Below are 23197 nucleotides of genomic sequence, written 5' to 3' on the forward strand. Positions count from 1 at the left end.
TTTAGCCGATACCGATATCCAATATTTTCCATGCCCCCCCCCCAAAAAAACGATACCGATAACCGATATTTAACATTTTTGCGGCCTTTTAAGCATTCTAGTACAGTTAAATAGTTAACACACATTGACGCAGCGGTCATAGGCACTGCATCACAGTGCAAGAGGCATCACTACAGTCCCTGGTTCGAATCCGGGCTGTATCACATCCGGCTGTGATTGGGAGTCCCATAGGGCGGCGCACAATTGGCCCAGCGTCGTCTGTGTTCGGCCGGGTAGGACGTCATTGTAAATAGGAATTTCTTGACTGACTTGCCTAGTTAAATAAAGGTTACACACACACCACACTGTCCCCCCCCCAAAAAAAATGTGTTGGCATTTACGTATATCCCCATTACCAGTAAAACATAACGAAAACCTATTTCTTTCACTTACTTGCTGTTTTATTGTTCATTTTTTCAGTCTCAACCAGAATTTCATCATACATGTCAAGCAGTGAAGTTTCAGCTCTGTCTGTCCATGGTCTCTCTTCCTCAGTGCGCACTGTCACTGTGTCCGTTTCCATCTTGTCCAGCTGTGTCTGTAACATTTCACGTGAACACTGTTTCTTGTCTGCACCGAAGTAGCGGTCCTTGTACCTAGCATCGAGCATGGTGGCGACACAGTAAAGAGGCTCAGAGAGAATACCACTGAATCACTTGTTCACAGCCTCGAGTACTTCTGTAAGTTTTAAACCCACGGTCTGTCGGCAGTTTTGTTGAGTAGGCGTTTCAATGCCATGACAGAGGGGTATCACGTCTGCTGCAGACACAGTTGATGAGCTTATTTCTCGAGCCAGTTGGTCGAATGGCGCTAGGAGTGTATTCATGTTTCAAACATGTTCTCAAATGCCATTGAAATGGCAGCAGCGGTGTGACAACCAGCACATTCTTGAGCATACAATACGGCCTTCCTCAGTACGAAATCCTCGCCGACCCGCTGTGCTGTCAGACTCAGCAGGCTCATGGGGCTGACATCACTGGTCCAAATGTCAGTCGTGACGCTAATAACAGTGATGCTAATAGCAGTGCCGCTCATAGCAAGTAGCTCAGGGATGTACATTTCAACAATACTGTGTAACTCCGGCAGGGCAACATCTAAAAAATAGTCTGTACCGGGGCTCGACCAGTCGGCGAAAAGCCAACATCATCCACGACAGAGGACGGTTGATTGTCAAGGGCAATGAAATCCATTATCTTGGCGTTAGTTGTCTCGCTGAAATGTTCTTACTCTTTCAAATGACTGCTGGACTTGAACTTGTTTAGTTGTTGGAAGTGTGTGCTTAGTGTTTTTCTGCTTTTGTTCTGTGTTTTTCATGGCGTCATTACGTCATCTACTTAAGTTTATATAGGTATGCACATCAGCTTTGACATCGGTTTTGTACATTGGCATTAAACTAGACATCGGGCCAATGTTGGCATTTTTAGCCTATATCGTCCGATTCCGATACGCTCACCAATATATCGTTCATCCCTGCTTGTGGGTTATGGTGTCCAACCTGTGTGCTCGTAGTTTAAACACCTCTTCTAGATAGGAGCCTATATACATCATTTCAAAGGGATTTTCTGATGATCATTTAGCCTTTTTAAAATGATAAACTTGGATTAGCTAACACAACGTGCCATTGGAAGACAAGAGTGATGGTTGCTAATAATGGGCCTCTGTACGCCTATGTAGATATTCCATTAAAAATCAGCTGTTTCAAGCTACAATAGTCATTTACAACATTAAAATGTCTACACTGTATTTCTGATCAATTTGATATTATAATGGACAAAAATGTGCTTTTCTTTCAAAAACAAGGACATCTCTAAGTGACCCCGTGTGTGTGTGTGTGTGTGTGTGTGTGTGTGTGTGTGTGTGTGTGTGTGTGTGTGTGTGTGTGTGTGTGTGTGTGTGTGTGTGTGTGTGTGTGTGTGTGTGTGTGTGTGTGTGTGTGTGTGTGTGTGTGTGTGTGTGTGTGTTGTCGTGTCTTTGGCATCATTAAAGGTGAAGACCTGTTATTTTATCAAATCAATTCTCTGTAATTATTATTATTATTACGTGATTAAACTAATCATGTAAATTTAATTAACTAGGAAGTCGGGGCACCAAGGAAAATCTTCAGATATTTTAATATCTGATCAATTAGTCTTCTATTACTGAATTATCCTTTACCTCACGTCAGTCTCATTTCAAACGCCGTAGAATTCTTGATTATCTGCACGAACCCTGTCTTCACTATGAATCATCAATACACAAATTGGCTTAATCATTTATTTACTAACTAACTAATCACAGAAATGCATAAACAAACAGTAGATATTGGTTACTAACAATGATAGGGAAGATTCCCAAGTGGGCTAACCCGATATGACAGCTTAGTGGTTCGTAATGATGGCTGACCTTCATGGGCTGATTAAAGTGTTGTGTAGCCAATACGTAATATATAATAATGAAACAAGTTTGGTTGCCTTCTCGAGTGTGTGAGGATTGCACAGAAACTGAATTTGACCGGGTTAAGCAACATTTTCCTGATTTTTAGATTTCATTGTTTTGATGAAAGTCAGAGTTCATTCAAACCGTTGTTTTCGATATAAAAACGGATTTTATCAAACAAAACTATGCTACATTTTATCTCTGAGACTCTCAGGATGATAAATCAGAGCAAGATTACTCAATGTAAGTACATTGTTTACCGTCAATGTAAGTACATTGTTTACCGTCAATGTAAGTACATTGTTTACCGTCAGAGGTGAATGTATCAAACCAGTTGTCTTTAAGTGTTTTGTTGTTGTGCACTATCCTCAAGCAATAGCATGCTATTTGTTTTGCTGTATTAACTATTGTAAATTGGACCCTGCAGTTAGATTAACATTTTTAAGGTTTCTGATGATATAAGACATGTCTATGTCCCGGAAAGTTGGCTGTTGTTTACAATGCCATTCTAGTCACATATTGAGCACACAACTGGCCTTATTTTCAGACACTGATCCTGTAGAAGTTAAACAGACACCTTGGTGCATTCAGCATGTCAACACTTCTTACAAAAACAAGTAGAAATGAAGTCAACCTCTCCTCCACTTTGAGCCATGCATATTATTAACGTGGCCAGCCCTCTCTGTGTCACCTGACCACTACAGGAAGGAGTCCATCCAAATCATCTTGGCTCCTGAACTCTGTCCACGCATTTCAAGGCTGCGTTGAAACAATGACAGGTAAATGATCCAAGACCAGCTCAGTTAATCCCTACCATTGTTTCAATGAGTCGTCATAATGCTGCATCAAATGTATATGATCTTAGGGGCATTGGCAAACACAATGTAAGTCATTTAATTTATGTACCCCTAATTGCACTGAATACATCTGTTTATCCTACAGCTATTGTCAGCAGTAATCATGAGCCTATAAACCAGAGTTACACTGTTAGCACTGAGGCGGTGTGCAATAGTAGGAAGACCACTTTATGCAGCTCACCCTACACTATCAGCTCCAATGTAAATAACGTGAGTAAGTCTACCTCTGATAAGCTTCCCAGTAAAGCATTAAAAACAATCAAGCAGCCCAGAAAAGTGCTAAAAATAGCCCATGATTTCTCAATTTGCAGTATGTTTGCCAATCAGTTGTGCAGCCAGACTTATTTGCCATTCCTTTTGCCTCAACCATCTCAACCATAAAATGTTTAAATTCCTCATAAATTCATGAAGATTTAACAGTTTTTACAGTAATTTTCTTAATAGCTGCATGCTTATTAGTAACTGGAATAAGCAATTTCATAAATGTGACAAGTGCAGCTTCTGGTTGCTCCTCATTACACATCACAGATACACAAATATTCTTTACATCATCAACATAGGAATCACTACAAAACTTATTGTATGACCTCTTATACACTATATTAGGCCCAGTCTTTTGGAACTTAGATTTTCCTAGATATGGCTATTTATATTGTGATCACTACATCCAACGAATTTGGATACTGCTTAAAGCAAAATTCTTAAGCATTTGTAAAGATGTGATCAATACATGTTGATTTATTTCATTTCTGCGCTGTTTAATTATTATTATTTGTATTTATGTAACCTTTATTTAACTAGGCAAGTCAGTTATGAACAAATTTTCATTTACAATGATGGCCTACCCCGGCCAAACCCTAACCCGTATGATCCTGGGCCAATTGTGCGCCGCCCTTTTGGACTCCCAATCACGTCCGGTTGTGATACAGCCTGCAATCGAACCAGGGTCTTTAGTGACGCCTCTAGCACTGCGATGCAGTGCCACTCGGGAGCTCTACCCTGACAGGTAGACTGATAATCTGAAACAGGAACTCCAAGACTGTTGGAAAAGCAATGACATCAATCAATCAAGCATCACAGAAAATTGCTAAAAATAGCCCACATTAATGTAGCCTAAGAAGGAGTTCCAATTATAGTGGATTTATCAGTGGTAACAGTGTTTCCTAGCCTCAGAGCAGTGGGCAGCTGGGAGGAGGTGCTCTTATTCTCCATGAACTTTAGTGTCCCAAAACCTTTTGGAATTAGTGCTACAGGATGCAAATTTCTGTTTGAAAAAGCTAGCCTTAGGAAAGCTAACTGCCTGTGTATGTTTGTTCCTAACTTCCCTGAAAAGTTGCATATCGAGGGGGCTATTCGAAGCTAATGCAGAAAGCCACAGGATGTTTTTGTGCTGGTCAAGGGCAGACAGGTCTGGAGTGAACCAAGGACTATATCTGTTCCTAGTTCTAAATTTTGAATGGGGCATGCTTATTTAAGATGGCGAAGAAGGCACTTTTAAAGAATAACCAGGCATCTTCTACTGACGGGATGAGATCAATGTCATTCCAGGATACCCCAGCCAGGTCGATTAGAAAGGCCTGCTCGAAGAAGTGTTTTAGCATGACCTTCTTTAGCACTGCCTCCTGTACTGTAACACGGCCTCCTGTAGCACGGCCTTCTGTACTGTAGCACGGCCTTCTGTACTGTAGCATGGCCTCCTGTAGCACGGCCTCCTGTACTGTAGCACGGCCTCCTGTACTGTAGCACGGCCTCCTGTACTGTAGCACGGCCTCCTGTACTGTAGCACGGCCTTCTGTACTGTAGCACGGCCTCCTGTACTGTAGCACGGCCTTCTGTACTGTAGCACGGCCTCCTGTAGCACGGCCTCCTGTACTGTAGCATGGCCTCCTGTACTGTAGCACGGCCTTCTGTACTGTAGCACGGCCTCCTGTAGCACGGCCTCCTGTACTGTAGCACGGCCTTCTGTACTGTAGCACGGCCTCCTGTACTGTAGCACGGCCTCCTGTAGCACAGCCTTCTATACTGTAGCACGACCTCCTGTACTGTAGCACGGCCTTCTGTACTGTAGCACGGCCTCCTGTAGCACGGCCTCCTGTACTGTAGCATGGCCTCCTGTAGCACGGCCTTCTGTACTGTAGCACGGCCTCCTGTACTGTAGCACGGCCTTCTGTACTGTAGCACGACCTCCTGTACTGTAGCACGGCCTCCTGTACTGTAGCACGGCCTCCTGTACTGTAGCACGCCTCCTGTACTGTAGCACGGCCTCCTGTAGCACGGCCTTCTGTACTGTAGCATGGCCTCCTGTACTGTAGCACGGCCTTCTGTACTGTAGCACGGCCTCCTGTACTGTAGCACGGCCTCCTGTACTGTAGCACGGCCTCCTGTAGTACGGCCTTCTGTACTGTAGCATGGCCTCCTGTACTGTAGCACGGCCTTCTGTACTGTAGCACGGCCTCCTGTACTGTAGCACGGCCTCCTGTACTGTAGCACGGCGTCCTGTACTGTAGCACGGCCTTCTATACTGTAGCACGGCCTCCTGTAGCACGGCCTCCTGTACTGTAGCACGGCCTCCTGTAGCATGGCCTCCTGTACTGTAGCACGGCCTCCTGTACTGTAGCACGGCCTCCTGTACTGTAGCACGCCTCCTGTACTGTAGCACGGCCTCCTGTAGCACGGCCTTCTGTACTGTAGCATGGCCTCCTGTACTGTAGCACGGCCTTCTGTACTGTAGCACGGCCTCCTGTACTGTAGCACGGCCTCCTGTACTGTAGCATGGCCTCCTGTAGTACGGCCTTCTGTACTGTAGCACGGCCTCCTGTACTGTAGCACGGCCTTCTGTACTGTAGCACGGCCTCCTGTACTGTAGCACGGCCTCCTGTACTGTAGCACGGCGTCCTGTACTGTAGCACGGCCTTCTATACTGTAGCACGGCCTCCTGTAGCACGGCCTCCTGTAATGTAGCACGGCCTCCTGTAGCATGGCCTCCTGTACTGTAGCACGGCCTCCTGTACTGTAGCACGGCCTCCTGTACTGTAGCATGGCCTCCTGTAGCATGGCCTCCTGTACTGTAGCACGGCCTCCTGTACTGTAGCACGGCCTCCTGTAGCACGGCCTCCTGTACTGTAGCACTGCCTCCTGTAGCAAGGCCTCCTGTACTGTAGCACGGCCTTCTGTACTGTAGCACGGCCTCCTGTAGCACGGCCTCCTGTACTGTAGCACGGCCTTCTGTACTGTAGCACGGCCTCCTGTACTGTAGCACGGCCTCCTGTACTGTAGCACGGCCTCCTGTACTGTAGCACGGCCTACTGTACTGTAGCACGGCCTCCTGTACTGTAGCATGGCGTCCTGTACTGTAGCACGGCCTTCTGTACTGTAGCACTGCCTCCTGTAGCACGGCCTTCTGTACTGTAGCACGGCCTCCTGTAGCACGGCCTCCTGTACTGTAGCACGGCCTCCTGTACTGTAGCACGGCCTCCTGTAGCATGGCCTCCTGTACTGTAGCATGGCCTACTGTACTGTAGCACGGCCTACTGTACTGTAGCACGGCCTCCTGTAGCATGGCCTCCTGTACTGTAGCACGGCCTCCTGTACTGTAACACGGCCTCCTGTAGCACGGCCTTCTGTACTGTAGCACGGCCTCCTGTACTGTAGCACGGCCTCCTGTACTGTAGCACGGCCTTCTGTACTGTAGCACGGCCTCCTGTAGCACGGCCTCCTGTACTGTAGCACGGCCTCCTGTACTGTAGCACGGCCTCCTGTACTGTAGCACTGCCTCCTGTACTGTAGCACGGCCTTCTGTACTGTAGCATGGCCTCCTGTACTGTAGCACGGCCTCCTGTACTGTAGCACGGCCTTCTGTACTGTAGCACGGTCTACTGTACTGTAGCACGGCCTCCTGTACTGTAGCACGGCCTTCTGTACTGTAGCACGGCCTCCTGTACTGTAGCACGGCCTCCTGTACTGTAGCAAGGCCTCCTGTACTGTAGCACGGCCTTCTGTACTGTTGCACGGCCTCCTGCAGCACGGCCTCCTGTACTGCAGCACGGCCTCCTGTACTGTAGCACGGCCTCCTGTACTGTAGCACGGCCTCCTGTACTGTAGCACGGCCTACTGTACTGTAGCACGGCCTCCTGTACTGTAGCACGGCCTTCTGTAGCACGGCCTACTGTACTGTAGCACAGCCTTCTGTAGCACGGCCTCCTGTAGCATGGCCTTCTGTATTGTAGCACGGCCTTCTGTACTGTAGCACGGCCTCCTGTAGCACGGCCTTCTGTACTGTAGCACGGCCTCCTGTACTGTAGCACGGACTTTTGTAGCACGGCCTTCTGTACTGTAGCACGGCCTCCTGTAGCACGGCCTTCTGTACTGTAGCACGGCCTCCTGTAGCACGGCCTTCTGTACTGTAGCACGACCTTCTGTACTGTAGCACGACCTCCTGTAGCACGGCCTTCTGTACTGTAGCACGGCCTCCTGTAGCACGTCCTTCTGTACTGTAGCATGACCTTCTGTACTGTAGCACGACCTCCTGTAGCACGGCCTTCTGTACTGTAGCACGGCCTCCTGTAGCACGGCCTTCTGTACTGTAGCACAGCCTCCTGTAGCACGGCCTTCTGTACTGTAGCATGGCCTCCTGTACTCTAGCACGGCCTCCTGTACTGTATCACGGCCTCCTGTACTGTAGCACGGCCTCCTGTACTGTAGCACGGCCTTCTGTAGCACGGCCTCCTGTAGCTCAGCTCAGTCTTGGGTTTTATCTCAGCGAGACTACTCCATGACTGAAGCTTAAACCTCCTCAGAGACATTGCATATGTCCCAAATGGCACCCTATTCCCTACATAGTGCACTGCTTTTAGTGCACTATGTAGAGAATAGGGTGCCATTTGGGACGTTAACATAAATATTATACACAATATTAAAAAACAACATAATGGCTTCCTGTAATGGAGAAATAGGACACCAATTCCTGCATTTACCAACAGTGCCATTTTCAAACAGAATTATTGAAAGTGCCTTTTAGACCAAATGAGTTCAGGAAAGAGTTCCCATGGTCATTTATTTAGTCACTCAGAACCATTTCTATAGGAGATCTATGAGGAAGTGATTGGTAATGACGCTGTTGATGAGAATGATGATGAGGTAGAGATGGTTCCTTTCAGCACATTGTATTATTTGTTTGTTATGCAGAGCCTTTTGTGATATACCCTAGCAGGACAACAGATGAGAGTGGCCAATAGCGAGAGGACTATAGCAGCATACTAGAACAGCTTTCAGAGGACTATAGCAGCATACCAGAACAGCTTTCAGAGAACTAGAACAGTTTTCAGAGGACTATAGCAGCATACTAGAACAGCTTTCAGAGGACTATAGCGGCATACTAGAACAGCTTTCAGAGGACTATAGCAGCATACTAGAAACAGCTTTCAGAGGACTATAGCGGCATACTAGAACAGCTTTCAGAGGACTATAGCGGCATACTAGAACAGCTTTCAGAGGACTATAGCGGCATACTAGAACAGCTTTCAGAGGACTATAGCAGCATACTAGAACAGCTTTCAGAGTACTATAGCAGCATACTAGAACAGCTTTCAGAGGACTATAGCAGCATACTAAAACAGCTTTCAGAGGACTATAGCAGCATACTAGACTATAGCAGCATACTAGAACAGCTTTCAGAGTACTATAGCAGCATACTAAAACAGCTTTCAGAGTACTATAGCAGCATACTAGAACAGCTTTCAGAGGACTATAGCAGCATACTAAAACAGCTTTCAGAGGACTATAGCAGCATACTAGACTATAGCAGCATACTAGAACAGCTTTCAGACTATAGCAGCATACTAGACTATAGCAGCATACTAGAACAGCTTTCAGACTATAGCAGCATACTAGAACAGCTTTCAGAGTACTATAGCAGCATACTAGAACAGCTTTCAGAGGACTATAGCAGCATACTAGAACAGCTTTCAGAGGACTATAGAAGCATGCTAGAACAGCTTTCAGAGTACTATAGCAGCATACTAGAACAGCTTTCAGAGGACTATAGCAGCATACTAGACTATAGCAGCATACTAGAACAGCTTTCAGAGGACTATAGCAGCATACTAGAACAGCTTTCAGAGTACTATAGCAGCATACTAAAACAGCTTTCAGAGGACTATAGCAGCATACTAGACTATAGCAGCATACTAGAACAGCTTTCAGAGGACTATAGCAGCATACTAGAACAGCTTTCAGAGGACTATAGCAGCATACTAGAACAGCTTTCAGAGGACTATAGCAGCATACTAGAACAGCTTTCAGAGTACTATAGCAGCATACTATAACAGCTTTCAGAGGACTATAGCAGCATACTAGAACAGCTTTCAGAGTACTATAGCAGCGTACTAAAACAGCTTTCAGAGGACTATAGCAGCATACTAGACTATAGCAGCATACTAGAACAGCTTTCAGAGGACTATAGAAGCATACTAGAACAGCTTTCAGAGTACTATAGCAGCATACTAGAACAGCTTTCAGAGGACTATAGCAGCATACTATAACAGCTTTCAGAGTACTATAGCAGCATACTATAACAGCTTTCAGAGGACTATAGCAGCATACTAGAACAGCTTTCAGAGGACTATAGCAGCATACTAGAACAGCTTTCAGAGTACATGAGAGGAACAGATGTGTTATTTTAACCCTCCCAGTCTGACATCTGAAGAGAGTTGGACTGGGATATGATATGTTTGAAACAATATGATTGTTCCTAACAGAATAGACAGACAATGTGAATGTTCCTAGCTGAATAGACAGACAATATGAATGTTAATTTGCTGTGTGTTTCTCTGGCGTGTGTTTTCTTTTCTCTGGGGTGTGTTAGGGATGGGCTGTGTTGTGTTTTAAATAGTCTCTGTTCATCCCTGTCATCTGGTATAAATTAGTCATCGTCATGTTCCCACAACTTCCCAGGTCTCAGTAACTAGGAGGGAGAAGTGTTTTCACACAGCATCTCTCCCCTCTCATACAGCATCTTTCATACAGCCTCTCTCCCCTCACATACCCCTCACATACAGCCTCTCTCTCCTCTCATACAGCATCTCTCATACAGCCTCTCTCATACAGCCTCTCTCCCCTTTCATACAGTCTCTCTCCCCTCATACAGCCTCTCTCCTCTCATACAACATCTCTCATACAGCCTCTCTCTCCCCTTTCATACAGCATCTCTCATACAGCCTCTCTCACACAGCCTCTCTCCCCTTTCATACAGCCTCTCCCCTCATACAGTCTCTCTCCTCTCATACATCTCTCATACAGCCGCTCTCCCCTCATACAGCTTCTCTCCTCTCATACATCTCTCATACAGCCTCTCTCTCCCCTCATACAGCCTCTCTCCCCTCATACAGCCTCTCTCTCCCTTCTCATACAGCCTCTCTCTCCCTTCTCACAGCTTCTCTCCCCTCTCATACAGCTTCTCTCCCCTCTCATACAGCCTCGCTCATATACCCTCTCGCCCCTCTCATACAGCCACTTTCCCTTCTCATACAGCCTCTCTCCCCTCTCATACAGCCTCTCTCCCCTCTCATACAACCTCTCTCATACAGCATCTTTCCTCTCTCCCCATTCACAACCCACAGCTGTATACTACAACAGCTCTGATGCTCATCAGATGTGGCAGGGCTTGCAAACTATTACAAAACTTATATAAAAAGAGAAACGCTGCCGCGAGTTGCCCAGTGATGCAAACCTACCAGCCGGGCTAAATGCCTTTTATGCTCGCTTCAAGGCAAGCAACACTGAAGCATGCATGAGAGCCCCAGCTGTTCCAGACAACTGTGTGATCACGCTCTACATAGCCGATGTGAGCAAGACCTTTAAACAGGTCAACATTCACAAAGCCGCAGGGCCAGATGGATTACTGGACGTGTACTCAGAGCATGCACGGACCAACTGGCAAGTTTCTTCACTGACATTTTCAACCTCTCCCTGACCGAGTCTGTAATACCTACATGTTTCAAGCAGACCACCATAGTCCCTATGGTGAAAGCGAAGGTAACCTGCCTAAACGACTAACGTCCCGTAGCACTCATGTCAGTAGCCATGAAGTGCTTTGAAAGGCTGGTCATGGCTCACATCAACACCATTATCCCAGAAACCCTAGACCCACTCCAATTTGCATACCACCCATACAGATCCACAGATGACACAATCTCAACCATACTCCACTGCCCTTTCCCACTTGGACTATAGGAACACCTATGTGAGAATTCTGTTCATTGACTACAGCTCAGCGTTCAACACCATAGTGCCCTCAAAGCTCATCCCTAAGAGAAGGACTCTGGGACTAACCACCTCCCTCTGCAACTGGATCCTGGACTTCTTGACAGGCCACCCCAGGTGGTAAGGGTAGGCAACAACACGTTTGCCACGCTGCTCTTCAACACTGGGGCCCCTCAGGGGTGCGTGCTCAGTCCCCTCCTGTACTCCCTGTTCACCCACGACTGCATGGCCAAGCACGACTTCATCACCATCGTTAAGTTTGCTGATGACACAACATTTTACATTTTAGTCATTTAGCAGACGCTCTTATCCAGAGCGACTTACAGTAGTGAATGCATACATTTCATTTCATACATTATTATTTTTTTTTATTATTAATTTTTTAAACGTCGTGGCCCCCCCTTGGGAATCGAACCCACAACCCTGGCGTTGCAAACACCATGCTCTACCAACTGAGCCACAGGTAGGCCTGATCACCGACAACAATGAGACAGGCTATAAGGAGGAGGTCAGAGACCTGGCAGTTTGGTGCCAGGACAATAACCTCTCCCTCAACGTGAGCAATACAAATGAGCTGATGGTGGATTACAGGAACAGGCCTCCATTCACATCGACGGGGCTGTAGTGGAGGGGGTTGAGAGTTTCAAGGTCCTTAGTGTCCACATCACCAATGAACTATCATGGTCCAAACACACCAAGACAGTCGTGAAGAAGGCACGACAACACCATTTCCCCCTCAGGAGACTGAAAAGATTTGGCATGGGTCCCCAGATCCTCAAAAAGTTCTACAGCTGCACCATCGAGAGCATCCTGACTGGTTGCATCACAACCTGGTATGGCAACTGCTCGTCATCCTACTGTAAGGCGATACGAAGGGTAGTGGGTACGGCCAAGTACATCACTGGGGCCAAGCTTGCTGCCATCCAGGACCGAGAGGCCCAAAAAGTTGTCAGTCACCCCAGTCATAGACTGTTCTCTCTGCTACTGCACGACAAGCGGTACCGGAGCGACAAGTCTAGGTCCAAAAGGCTCCTTAACAGCTTCTACCCCCCAAAGCCATTAGACTGCTGAACAGTTCATCAAATGGCCACCAGACTATTTACCTTGACACCCCCCCCCCCCCCCATTTGCTTTTACACTGCTGCTACTCGCTGCTTATTATCTATGCACAGTCACTTTACCCCTACCTATATGTACAAATTAACTCAAATAACCTAATATTTTCTTAACTCTAATTCCTGAACTGCATTGTTGGTTAAGGGCTTGTAATTAAGCATTTCATGGTATTTACCTGTTGTATTCAGCGCATGACAAATAACATTTGATTTGATTTGACAGATGTCTCTCTCGCTCTCTCCTCATTCACAATTCACAGCTGTCAATTCAATGGATTTTATTGGCATGGGAAATATACTGTATGTTTACATTTGCCAAAGCAAGTGAAATGGATAATAAACAATATAAAATGAACAGTAAACATTACACTCAAAGTTCCAAAGGAAAATAAATATTTCAGATGTCATTGCTTCTTTCTATCTCTCTCTCCATTCACAACCCACAGCTGTCTCCTCTCTCTCCTCACTCCCTCTATCCTCTCTCCTCATTCACAGCCCACATCTTCTCTCCTCTCTCTCTCTCTCTCTCTCTCTCTCTCTCTCTCTCTCCATTCACAACCCACAGCTGTCTCCTCTCTCTCCTCACTCCCTCTCTCCTCATTCACAGCCCACAGCTCTCAGCCCACAGCTCTCATCTTCTCTCCTCTCACTCTCTCTCATCATTCACAACCCACAGCTGTCTCCTCTCTCCTCACTCCCTCTATCCTCTCTTCTCATTCACAGCCCAGATCTCTCATCTTCTCTCCTCTCTCTCTTTCTCATCATTCACAGCCCACAGCTCTCATCTTCTCTCTCTCTCATCATTCACAGCCCACAGCTCTCATCTTCTCTCTCTCTCATCATTCACAGCCCACAGCTCTCATCTTCTCTCTCTCTCATCATTCACAGCCCACAGCTCTCATCTTCTCTCCTCTCTCTCATCATTCACAGCCCACAGCTCTCATCTTCTCTCCTCTCTCTCTCTCATCATTCACAGCCCACAGCTCTCATCTTCTCGCTCTCTCATCATTCACAGCCCACAGCTCTCATCTTCTCTCTCTCTCTCTCATCATTCACAGGCCACAGCTCTCATCTTCTCTCCTCTCTCTCTCTCGTCATTCACAGCCCACAGCTGTCTCTCCATCCATCTCCTCTCTCTCCTCTCCCTGTCCTCTCCTCTCTCCAGTTGGTTGGGAGAACCTAAAGGTTATTTTGGGTTCCAGGTAGAACCCTTTCCACGGAGAGGAAAGGGTGTAGGACATGTTCTCTTACAGCTTGTTTAACTCTCTCTCGGCATATCTGAGACGTGAGGTGTAGAGCCAGACCCGCTGAGCAGAACATAAAGCAGAGAAAATAGCTTTCACAGAAGATCTGCTCTCTTACAAAAATAACATCTGAGTCTGAATATTGTTGTTTTTTTAACACAGAGATTTTCAGCAGAATGACATCGTAGAGCGTCAATCTTCATGCATCTTTTGTCTTTGGATATAATCAGAATGTTATGTTGATAAAAGCAGAATTGTAGCTATATGTATAAATGATGTTGCTGTGATGGTCAAGAACGTGTTGTCTTTAGTTGGAGATAAGAGGAGAATAATATTGTGTCAGAGGGACCAAGGAGAGGCCTTGTCCTAAACAGAGAACTACTCAGAGGGACCAAGGAGAGGCCTTGTCCTAAACAGAGAACTACTCAGAGGAACCAAGGAGAAGCCTTGTCCTAAACAGAGAACTACTCAGAGGGACCAAGGAGAGGCCTTGTCCTAAACAGAGAACTACTCAGAGGAACCAAGGAGAGGCCTTGTCCTAAACAGAGAACTACTCAGAGGAACCAAGGAGAGGCCTTGTCCTAAACAGAGAACTACTCAGAGGGACCAAGGAGAGGCCTTGTCCTAAACAGAGAACTACTCAGAGGGACCAAGGAGAGGCCTTGTCCTAAACAGAGAACTACTCAGAGGAACCAAGGAGAGGCCTTGTCCGAGAACTACTCAGAGGGACCAAGGAGAGGCCTTGTCCTTAACAGAGAACTACTAACTATGTATGTGTCCTATTTGGGACACGCCTACAGTACCAGTCAATAGTTTGGACACACCTACTCATCCCAGGGTTTTTCTTTTATATTATACATTGTAGAATAATAGTGAAGACATCAAAACTATGAAATACCACATATGGGATTATGTAGTAAGCAAAAAAGTGTTAAACAAATTAAAATAGATTTTATATTTGAGATTCTAAGTAGCCAGCCTTTGCCTTGATGACAGCTTTGCATTCTCTCAACCAGCGTCATGAGGTCATCACCTGGAATGCATTTTAATTAACAGGTGTGCCTTGTTAATTTGTGGAATTTATTTCCTCCTTACGCTAACTTTCTCCCCAAGGAGTACATGCGCTCCCAAATGAAAAAATGTAGGAGCACAGTGAAAAATATAATAGAGTTTATTAACAAACAATTTATTACATACATATTTATACTGTGTGTGTGTGCTAAGAGACACACATCTGTGGAACAGCACATACCACCAAAATCACCCATTGACCCCGTGCCTACTAGACGCAAAGGATATCAGTTGTCCAGCTGCTTTTGTATGTTGGCCGTCTGGCACGCTTAGAGGTCAGCCAGGAGGTCCACGGCAGGAGTGGGATTGAACTCCTCGACTGAAGACCCCTCCAGGCTGATCCTCATCTGGTCTTCGGTGGTGGAGACCCCAAGGCAGCAGCTTGTTGAATTCTTAATCCGGTTCTGAGCAGAGAAGCCTTGCTCACACTGGGCGGCTGAAATGGGCAGCACCAGCATAAGCTGTACCGACTCCAGTATGTTCTAGGGAAAAGATTCATTTAAACTCCATTAACTTATCAAACCCAACCATAGGATACCATACATAACCACTCAGGACTGTTAGTCTACCTTGTAATCGTGCCCGTAGGGGTCCTTTGTCAACATGGTCTCCCAGAGGCCACTGTAGGACTTGTCCTTGAAATTGTGGCTGACCAGGATTTTCAGCCCCTTGCCACTCATCCTGGATTGCAGCCATGTTGCACCCCGATCTGCAGGATTGAACAGAGTGAGTATGCAAACATAACATTGTCTCATATGGCAATGCAGTGTCAAATAAATCCTTAACTCGCTAGAGGCTCCTTGAAATGCCTCATCAGGTCTGCCACACCATCATCGCCGAAGGTGAGAAGGCTGGCCTGGTCTTCTGGCCATGTGTCAGGAATTAGTACTCTGAAAGACTCCACTGGGGTCTGGACACCCTCCTTTCCCCCCTGTCTCTTGTGCCAACAGAAAACAATAATTCTGTGGTATTTACCATTCCAGCACTTAGTGCACGCACACAGACAAACACACACAGTATTGTTTAACATTCTCTGCTAGCAAATAAAACTAAATCATAGAGAATTTATTAGTTACAAACCTATGTGGCATACAGTGGATTTGGGATTATATGCCCCCCTGCCTCTCTCTGCAGGTGGTGCAATCACTCCCCCACGGTGGCCCATGTTCACAGAGGCACCATCTGCCCCAAGGAGATGCACCTCTTCATCCATGACCCTCCATCCTCCTCTGGGCAAACAGCACGAAATGTGGCCTTGGTGGCATCCAAAACACCTCGAATGACAACACACAACAAAAAAAGAAATTATACAAAAGTATTTCTGACAAACTAAACGATCTCCATTATGAATAATGATGAAACTTTACACAAGAATAAAGCCTATAAAGAGGAACAATTTACCAATGGCATGAGAGTGCTCAAAGGTCTGTTGTCCGACTAGGAGATTGACTGGCTTCCCATCCTCCAACAAGCGCATGTAGACAATCTCTCATTCGGTGTTGGACATATCAGTGTCTCCGTCTATTAGAACAGCAAGATGCTTCGCTGACAGGCTCTCTCTCTCTCATTATGTCAGCAATATGACCGATCATCTCTGCACATCTTACATCATTGTGGGATTAATGTCAACTCCGTTTTTGTGGTGGAGTCTGATAAACTGCCCAAATTTGACAAAAGGTTCTTATTCTTTCGCAATGAAGTGTATCTTTATTTTCATCTGCCTCCTCTACTCCTCACGGCTGCTGACATCGTGTCTGATGGTTTCTCCTGTCTCATCAGGTACAGATCTCTGCACTGGATATGCTGCCGCCGCGAGATGTTATGTTTCGCTATGCTCTCTCTTTTCAGATGCGGGTTTCCTGACACGGAGGACGACTTTCTGACCTCTACAATATTTGCAGAACATAACATTGTTTTCTAACTCTAGCCATGGGAACATTTTGAGCCAATTCGTATTGAATTTATATGTTCTCCCTCCACCGGCTACAGCGGGGGTCGCTTCGCTAACGTTGTTTTCAACATCCCTAACATAGGCCGCCTCAGGTATACCCTGTGAAGAGGCTTCATTAGTTGAACCTTGCGGATTCCTCTTTCTCCTCGTCTCTTTTACGCTTAAAATAAAATTGAATGGGCTTCATTTTTAGCGATGTGTGCACGTTCATTTACAGCCTATATCGATACTATTCTCCAGTGGTCACCTTTCTCTCTCTGACTGGACTGTTTCATCACAGAAAGCTACTGTGGTTGGTGCATGCTGCTTGTGGAATGTGTGACTTGTAGTTTTTAAACAATTAGCAGCGGGGGAAAAATAGATTACGGTAGGTTGTAATCTTTAATCGCACACTGTGCTCGTAAATATATTTTTTTCTCTTTGCACATATCTATTTTTAGGGGTAAATGCGAGTGAAATACTCGCGCTGTAGAGCCCTGTTTTCAGAAGATAGCCCTATTTGGTAAAATACCAAGTCCATATTATGGTAAGAACAGCTGAAATAAGAAAATAGAAATGACAGTCCATCATTACTTTATGACACGAAGGTCAGTCAATACGGAGAATTTCAAGAACTTTGAAAGTTTCAAGTGCAGTCTCAAACACCATCAAGTGCTATGATGAAACTGGCTCTCAATGAGGACCACCACAGGAAAGGAAGACCCAGAGTTCCCTCTGCTGAAGAGGATAAGTTCATTAGAGTTACATTTACATTTTACATTTAAGTCATTTAGCAGACGCTCTTATCCAGAGCGACTTACAAATTGGTGCATTCACCTTATGATATCCAGTGGAACAACCACTTTACAATAGTGCATCTAAATCTTTTAGGGGGGGGGTTAGAAGGATTACTTTGTCCTGTCCCAGGTATTCCTTAAAGAGGTGGGGTTTCAGGTGTCTCCGGAAGGTGGTGATTGACTCCGCTGTCCTGGCGTCGTGAGGGAGCTTGTTCCACCATAGGGGTGCCAGAGCAGCGAACAGTTTTGACTGGGCTGAGCGGGAACTGTGCTTCCTCAGAGGTAGGGGGGCCAGCAGGCCAGCGGTGGATGAGCGCAGTGCCCTCGTTTGGGTGTAGGGACTGATCAGAGCCTGAAGGTATGGAGGTGCCATTCCCCTCACAGCTCCGTAGGCAAGCACCATGGTCTTGTAGCGGATGCGAGCTTCAACTGGAAGCCAGTGGAGAGAGCGGAGGAGCGGGGTGACGTGAGAGAACTTGGGAAGGTTGAACACCAGACGGGCTGCAGCGTTCTGGATGAGTTGTAGAGGGTTTGATGGCACAGGCAGGGAGCCCCGCCAGCAGTTACCAGCCTCAGATTGCAGCCTAAATAAATGCTTCACAGAGTTCAAGTAACAGACACATCTCAACATCAACTTTTTTTATTTAAATGTAACCTTTATTTAACTAGGCAAGTCAGTTAAGAACAGATTCTTATTTACAATGACAGCCTACCGGGGAACAGTGCCTCAACTGCCTTGTTCAGGGGCAGAACAACATATTTTTTACCTTGTCAGCTCAGGGATTCGATCCAGCAACCTTTCAGGCCGCCCCTGTTTGAAGGAGACTGCGTGAATCAGTATCAGTAGTAGAGACCTATGTTTCCTGTTTCTATAATCATGTCTCACAATAATATATGGAAAATACACTTGAAACGCAGCCATATATTCTTGTCTCGTATACTTGTATTAGGTGAATTCATTTGAATTCAATCACTTTTTGACAGCATCCCTTCTGATTTAAATAAAACTTTCCATACATGTTTGCAGATGGAAAAAGTAGTCAGGAAGTGATTTTAGGACCTGAATACCAAAACATTCAGGAGATGGAGGTGCCTAAAGTGGACTCATTTTGCAAACCCCACCATATCATGAGACATGTTTTTGTTACTGAAAAAGATCAACTCAACTGTTTATATCATTTAAAAGCTTACAAACAGGGTTGTCCCAAAAAATACAAATAAACTGACTTTTTGTTTTTACCTTTAACGGCAATTATCTAAAAACGTGTATACTCAGATTTTTTTCTGATGTAGCTTAGACCCTACTTTACATCATTTGAGGTTTTTGTGTCGTGCCCGCCATCGGTTGAGACACAGCATGCTCTTGAATACAGGGTGGGTGTCACTTCAATCATAGAAACAGAATTCATAGAATGGACCTATCCCTTCAGAACACTGTAATTTAGCTGGTACACCATTGAAATTAAATAGAATTTGAACTTCGTAATTACTACCACAAAGATGGCCGCCTGTCCACCCACCATCGACTGTCAACTTAAATGGTCATGTCTAACGTTTTGGGCACTAAGCAAATTGTAGGTTTTGTGAGAGGAAACTTGAATGTTGTGAGAATTTTGTGCAACTTCCAGTGTGCGTTTACAGTGAACACTGAGGCTGTAACCCTTAGTTTTAGACAGTAGCCAATAGGCTGAACCCTGACAGTTTTAGACAGTAGCCAATAGGCTGAACCCTTACAGGTTTAGACAGTAGCCAATAGGCTGAACCCTAACAGTGTTAGACAGTAGCCAATAGGCTGAACCCTGACCAGTTTTAGACAGTAGCCAATAGGCTGAACCCTGACAGTGTTAGACAGTAGCCAATAGGCTGTACCCTGACAGTTTCAGTAGCCAATAGGCTGAACCCTGACCAGTTTTAGACAGTAGCCAATAGGCTGAACCCTGACAGTGTTAGACAGTAGCCAATAGGCTGAACCCTGACCAGTGTTAGACAGTAGCCAATAGGCTGTACCCTGACAGTTTCAGTAGCCAATAGGCTGAACCCTGACAGTTTCAGTAGCCAATAGGCTGAACCCTGACAGTTTCAGTAGCCAATAGGCTGTACCCTGACAGTTATAGACAGTAGCCAATAGGCTGTACCCTGACAGTTTCAGTAGCCAATAGGCTGAAACCTGACAGTTTTAGACAGTAGCCAATAGGCTGTACCCTGACAGTTATAGACAGTAGCCAATAGGCTGTACCCTTACTGTTAGGCCTACAGTAGTCTATATGAGATGTTCAGGCCTACAGTAGTCTATATGAGGTGTTCAGGCCTACAGTAGTCTATATGAGGTGTTCAGGCCTACAGTAGTCTATATGAGGTGTTCAGGCCTACAGTAGTCTATATGAGGTGTTCAGGCCTACAGTAGTCTATATGAGGTGTTCAGGCCTACAGTAGTCTATATGAGGTGTTCAGGCCTACAGTAGTCTATATAAGAGGTGTTCAGGTCTACAGTAGTCTATATGAGGTGTTCAGGCCTACAGTAGTCTAAATGAGGTGTTCAGGCCTACAGTAGTCTATATGAGGTGTTCAGGCCTACAGTAGTCTATATGAGGTGTTCAGGCCTACAGTAGTCTATATGAGGTGTTCAGGCCTACAGTAGTCTATATGAAGTGTTCAGGTCTACAGTAGTCTATATGAGGTGTTCAGGCCTACAGTAGTCTATATGAGGTGTTCAGGTCTACAGTAGTCTATATGAGGTGTTCAGGTCTACAGTAGTCTATATGAGGTGTTCAGGTCTACAGTAGTCTATATGAGGTGTTCAGGCCTACAGTAGTCTACATTTACATTTATATTTAAGTCATTTAGCAGACACTCTTATCCAGAGCGACTTACAAATTGTCTATATGAGGTGTTCAGGTCTACAGTAGTCTATATGAGGTGTTCAGGCCTACAGTAGTCTATATGTGGTGTTCAGGCCTACAGTAGTCTATATGAGGTGTTCAGGCCTACAGTAGTCTATATGAGGTGTTCAGGCCTACAGTAGTCTATATGAGGTGTTCAGGCCTTCAGTAGTCTACATGAGGTGTTCAGGCCTTCAGTAGTCTACATGAGGTGTTCAGGCCTTCAGTAGTCTACATGAGGTGTTCAGGCCTTCAGTAGTCTATATGAGGTGTTCAGGCCTACAGTAGTCTACATGAGGTGTTCAGGCCTTCAGTAGTCTACATGAGGTGTTCAGGCCTTCAGTAGTCTACATGAGGTGTTCAGGCCTTCAGTAGTCTATATGTGTTCAATGCAGACCTACAATGCATGAGACTTTTTTAAATTCGTTTTTACATTTTACTTGGTCTGTAGCACCACGTGACTGTAAATTGTATTGTGTTGAATGCAGGAAGCCACTTTGCAAATACAATTGTTTATTATTACCATACAGGGAATTAGACAATGTAAACTACCCCTCTGCCTATTGGCTAATTTACATATTCATTTTGTCTCAAAATACAACACTGCCCCTTTAATTAAGACATAAGCTTTTTACCTGACTGTTTTTTGTGCTCTTGTAGGAAGCAGTAACCCCCCGTCTATAATTGGGCTAATAACTTGCTAACTAGCAAAGAATATCAACAAATGTTCCCATGCGCGGCTCTGCATCTTAACTGATCTGAAAAGCTCGTTCACTATGCGGATGATTGACAGACCGTTGCGCTCTGGCTCTGCCTACAACAAAATCACACTCAATCTAGCAAAGTTACATTTGTTTTGGTTTGTTGCATTCAAATGGGGCTGATATGTTGTTGATTCGATCATAGAAACAACGTGGATTTATATACCACAAACTAATGGGGCGGATCGCTTGGCGGGGTTTAGAGGGAACACAGAATAGACAGTAACAATGTTTCAATAGGTTTCCTATGGAGTATTTACACTATCATTTTTTTTTGTGGTACCGTTTGTAAGTGAATTTTACTAAATGTATCAGCCAAGATATGTCCCCCCCTGTATTCAAGTGCATGTTGTGTCTCAACAAACCTCTGATGTGAAATAAGGTCCAAGCTACAAAATATACAACACAACATTTAGATACTTTAAGTTTTAACTTAAAGATTAACGCAACAGTCCCGTTCTCTAACGAGTCATCTCCTATTGGTCAGATGAATCAATAAAATGTATATTCAAAGTGTTCTTTGTAAATGCAGTTCCTGATTCCTTTTTTGAAATCTGATTTTACTGAACAGTCTTACTTTTTCCTCCTCCAGGTGCGTTCATCGTGTGCTGGACTCCAGGCCTGGTTCTCATCCTCCTCGATGTGTTCTGTGCCAACTGTAACGTCCTGGACTTTGAGAAGTTCTTCCTGCTTCTGGCTGAGTTTAACTCTGCTATGAACCCCATCATCTACAGCTACCGGGACAAGGAGATGAGCGCCACCTTCAAGCAGATCCTGTGCTGCCAGCGCCAGGAGAACGTTAACGGGACGGCAGCCGAAGGCTCCGACCGCTCAGCCTCCTCTATCAATCACACCGTGCTGAGTGGAGGGAAACAAAACAATGATCACTCAGTGGTCTGAGGAGAGGGACTGGAGATGGGAGGAGAGGAGAGGGACTGGGGCTGGAGACAGGAGGAGAGGGGCTGAGGAGAGGAGAGGGGCTGGAGACAGGAGGAGAGGGGCTGAGGAGAGGAGAGGGGCTGGAGACAGGAGGAGAGGAGAGGGGCTGGAGACAGGAGGAGAGGAGAGGGGCTGGAGCTGGAGACGGGAGGAGAGGAGAGGGACTGGCGCTGGAGACGGGAGGAGAGGAGAGGGACTGGGGCTGGAGACAGGAGGAGAGGAGAGGGGCTGGAGCTGGAGACGGGAGGAGAGGAGAGGGACTGGCGCTGAGAGGAGAGGGACTGGAGCTGAGAGGAGAGGGACTGGAGCTGAGAGGAGAGGGACTGGCGCTGAGAGGAGAGGGACTGGCGCTGAGAGGAGAGGGACTGGCGCTGAGAGGAGAGGGACTGGCGCTGAGAGGAGAGGGACTGGCGCTGAGAGGAGAGGGACTGGAGCTGAGAGGAGAGGAGAGGGGCTGGAGACAGGAGGAGATGAGAGGGGCTGGAGCTGAGAGGAGAGGGACTGGAGCTGAGAGGAGAGGAGAGGGGCTGGAGACAGGAGGAGAGGAGAGGGGCTGGAGACAGGAGGAGAGGAGAGGGGCTGGAGCTGAGAGGAGAAGGACTAGGGCTGGAGATGAGAGGGACTGGGGCTAGAGACCAGAGGAGAGGGGGCTGCAGTGTGGAGCCCAGCCCAGCGGTGGCCATGAGATGGGTGGGGGGGACGAGGGCATGCTGGGGCCAGGGAGGTGAGTGGCCAGGAGATGGACAGTTGGACCTACTATAATTGACCAGGGTGATGCCATGGAGATGGGTCGGAACAGAGGGTAGATTCATTGCAAGACTCTTATTGGTTCTCAGTTATTTGTTTTCTATTTTTTTAAAGTGTTGTTGACGCCACATGAACTATTTAAAG

At 46.0% G+C, this 23197-nt stretch overlaps 1 protein-coding gene across 2 annotated transcripts in view; it reads left to right on the top strand.

Moving 5' to 3' along the window:
- Window positions 1-22323, top strand: part of LOC115160194 (lysophosphatidic acid receptor 1) — a 70891-nt gene extending 48568 nt beyond the window's left edge. The window contains exon 3 of one of the 2 annotated variants that reach the window (XM_029710579.1): window positions 21960-22267. In XM_029710579.1, coding sequence (XP_029566439.1) covers window positions 21960-22267 — 308 coding nt within the window. Of the gene's footprint in view, window positions 1-21959 lie in introns of both variants that reach the window. The other variant, XM_029710580.1, reaches the window with a different exon arrangement.
- The last annotated feature ends 874 nt before the right edge of the window (window positions 22324-23197 follow it).

Source organism: Salmo trutta, chromosome 23 (assembly GCF_901001165.1).
Source record: "Salmo trutta chromosome 23, fSalTru1.1, whole genome shotgun sequence".
NCBI lineage: Eukaryota > Metazoa > Chordata > Actinopteri > Salmoniformes > Salmonidae > Salmo > Salmo trutta.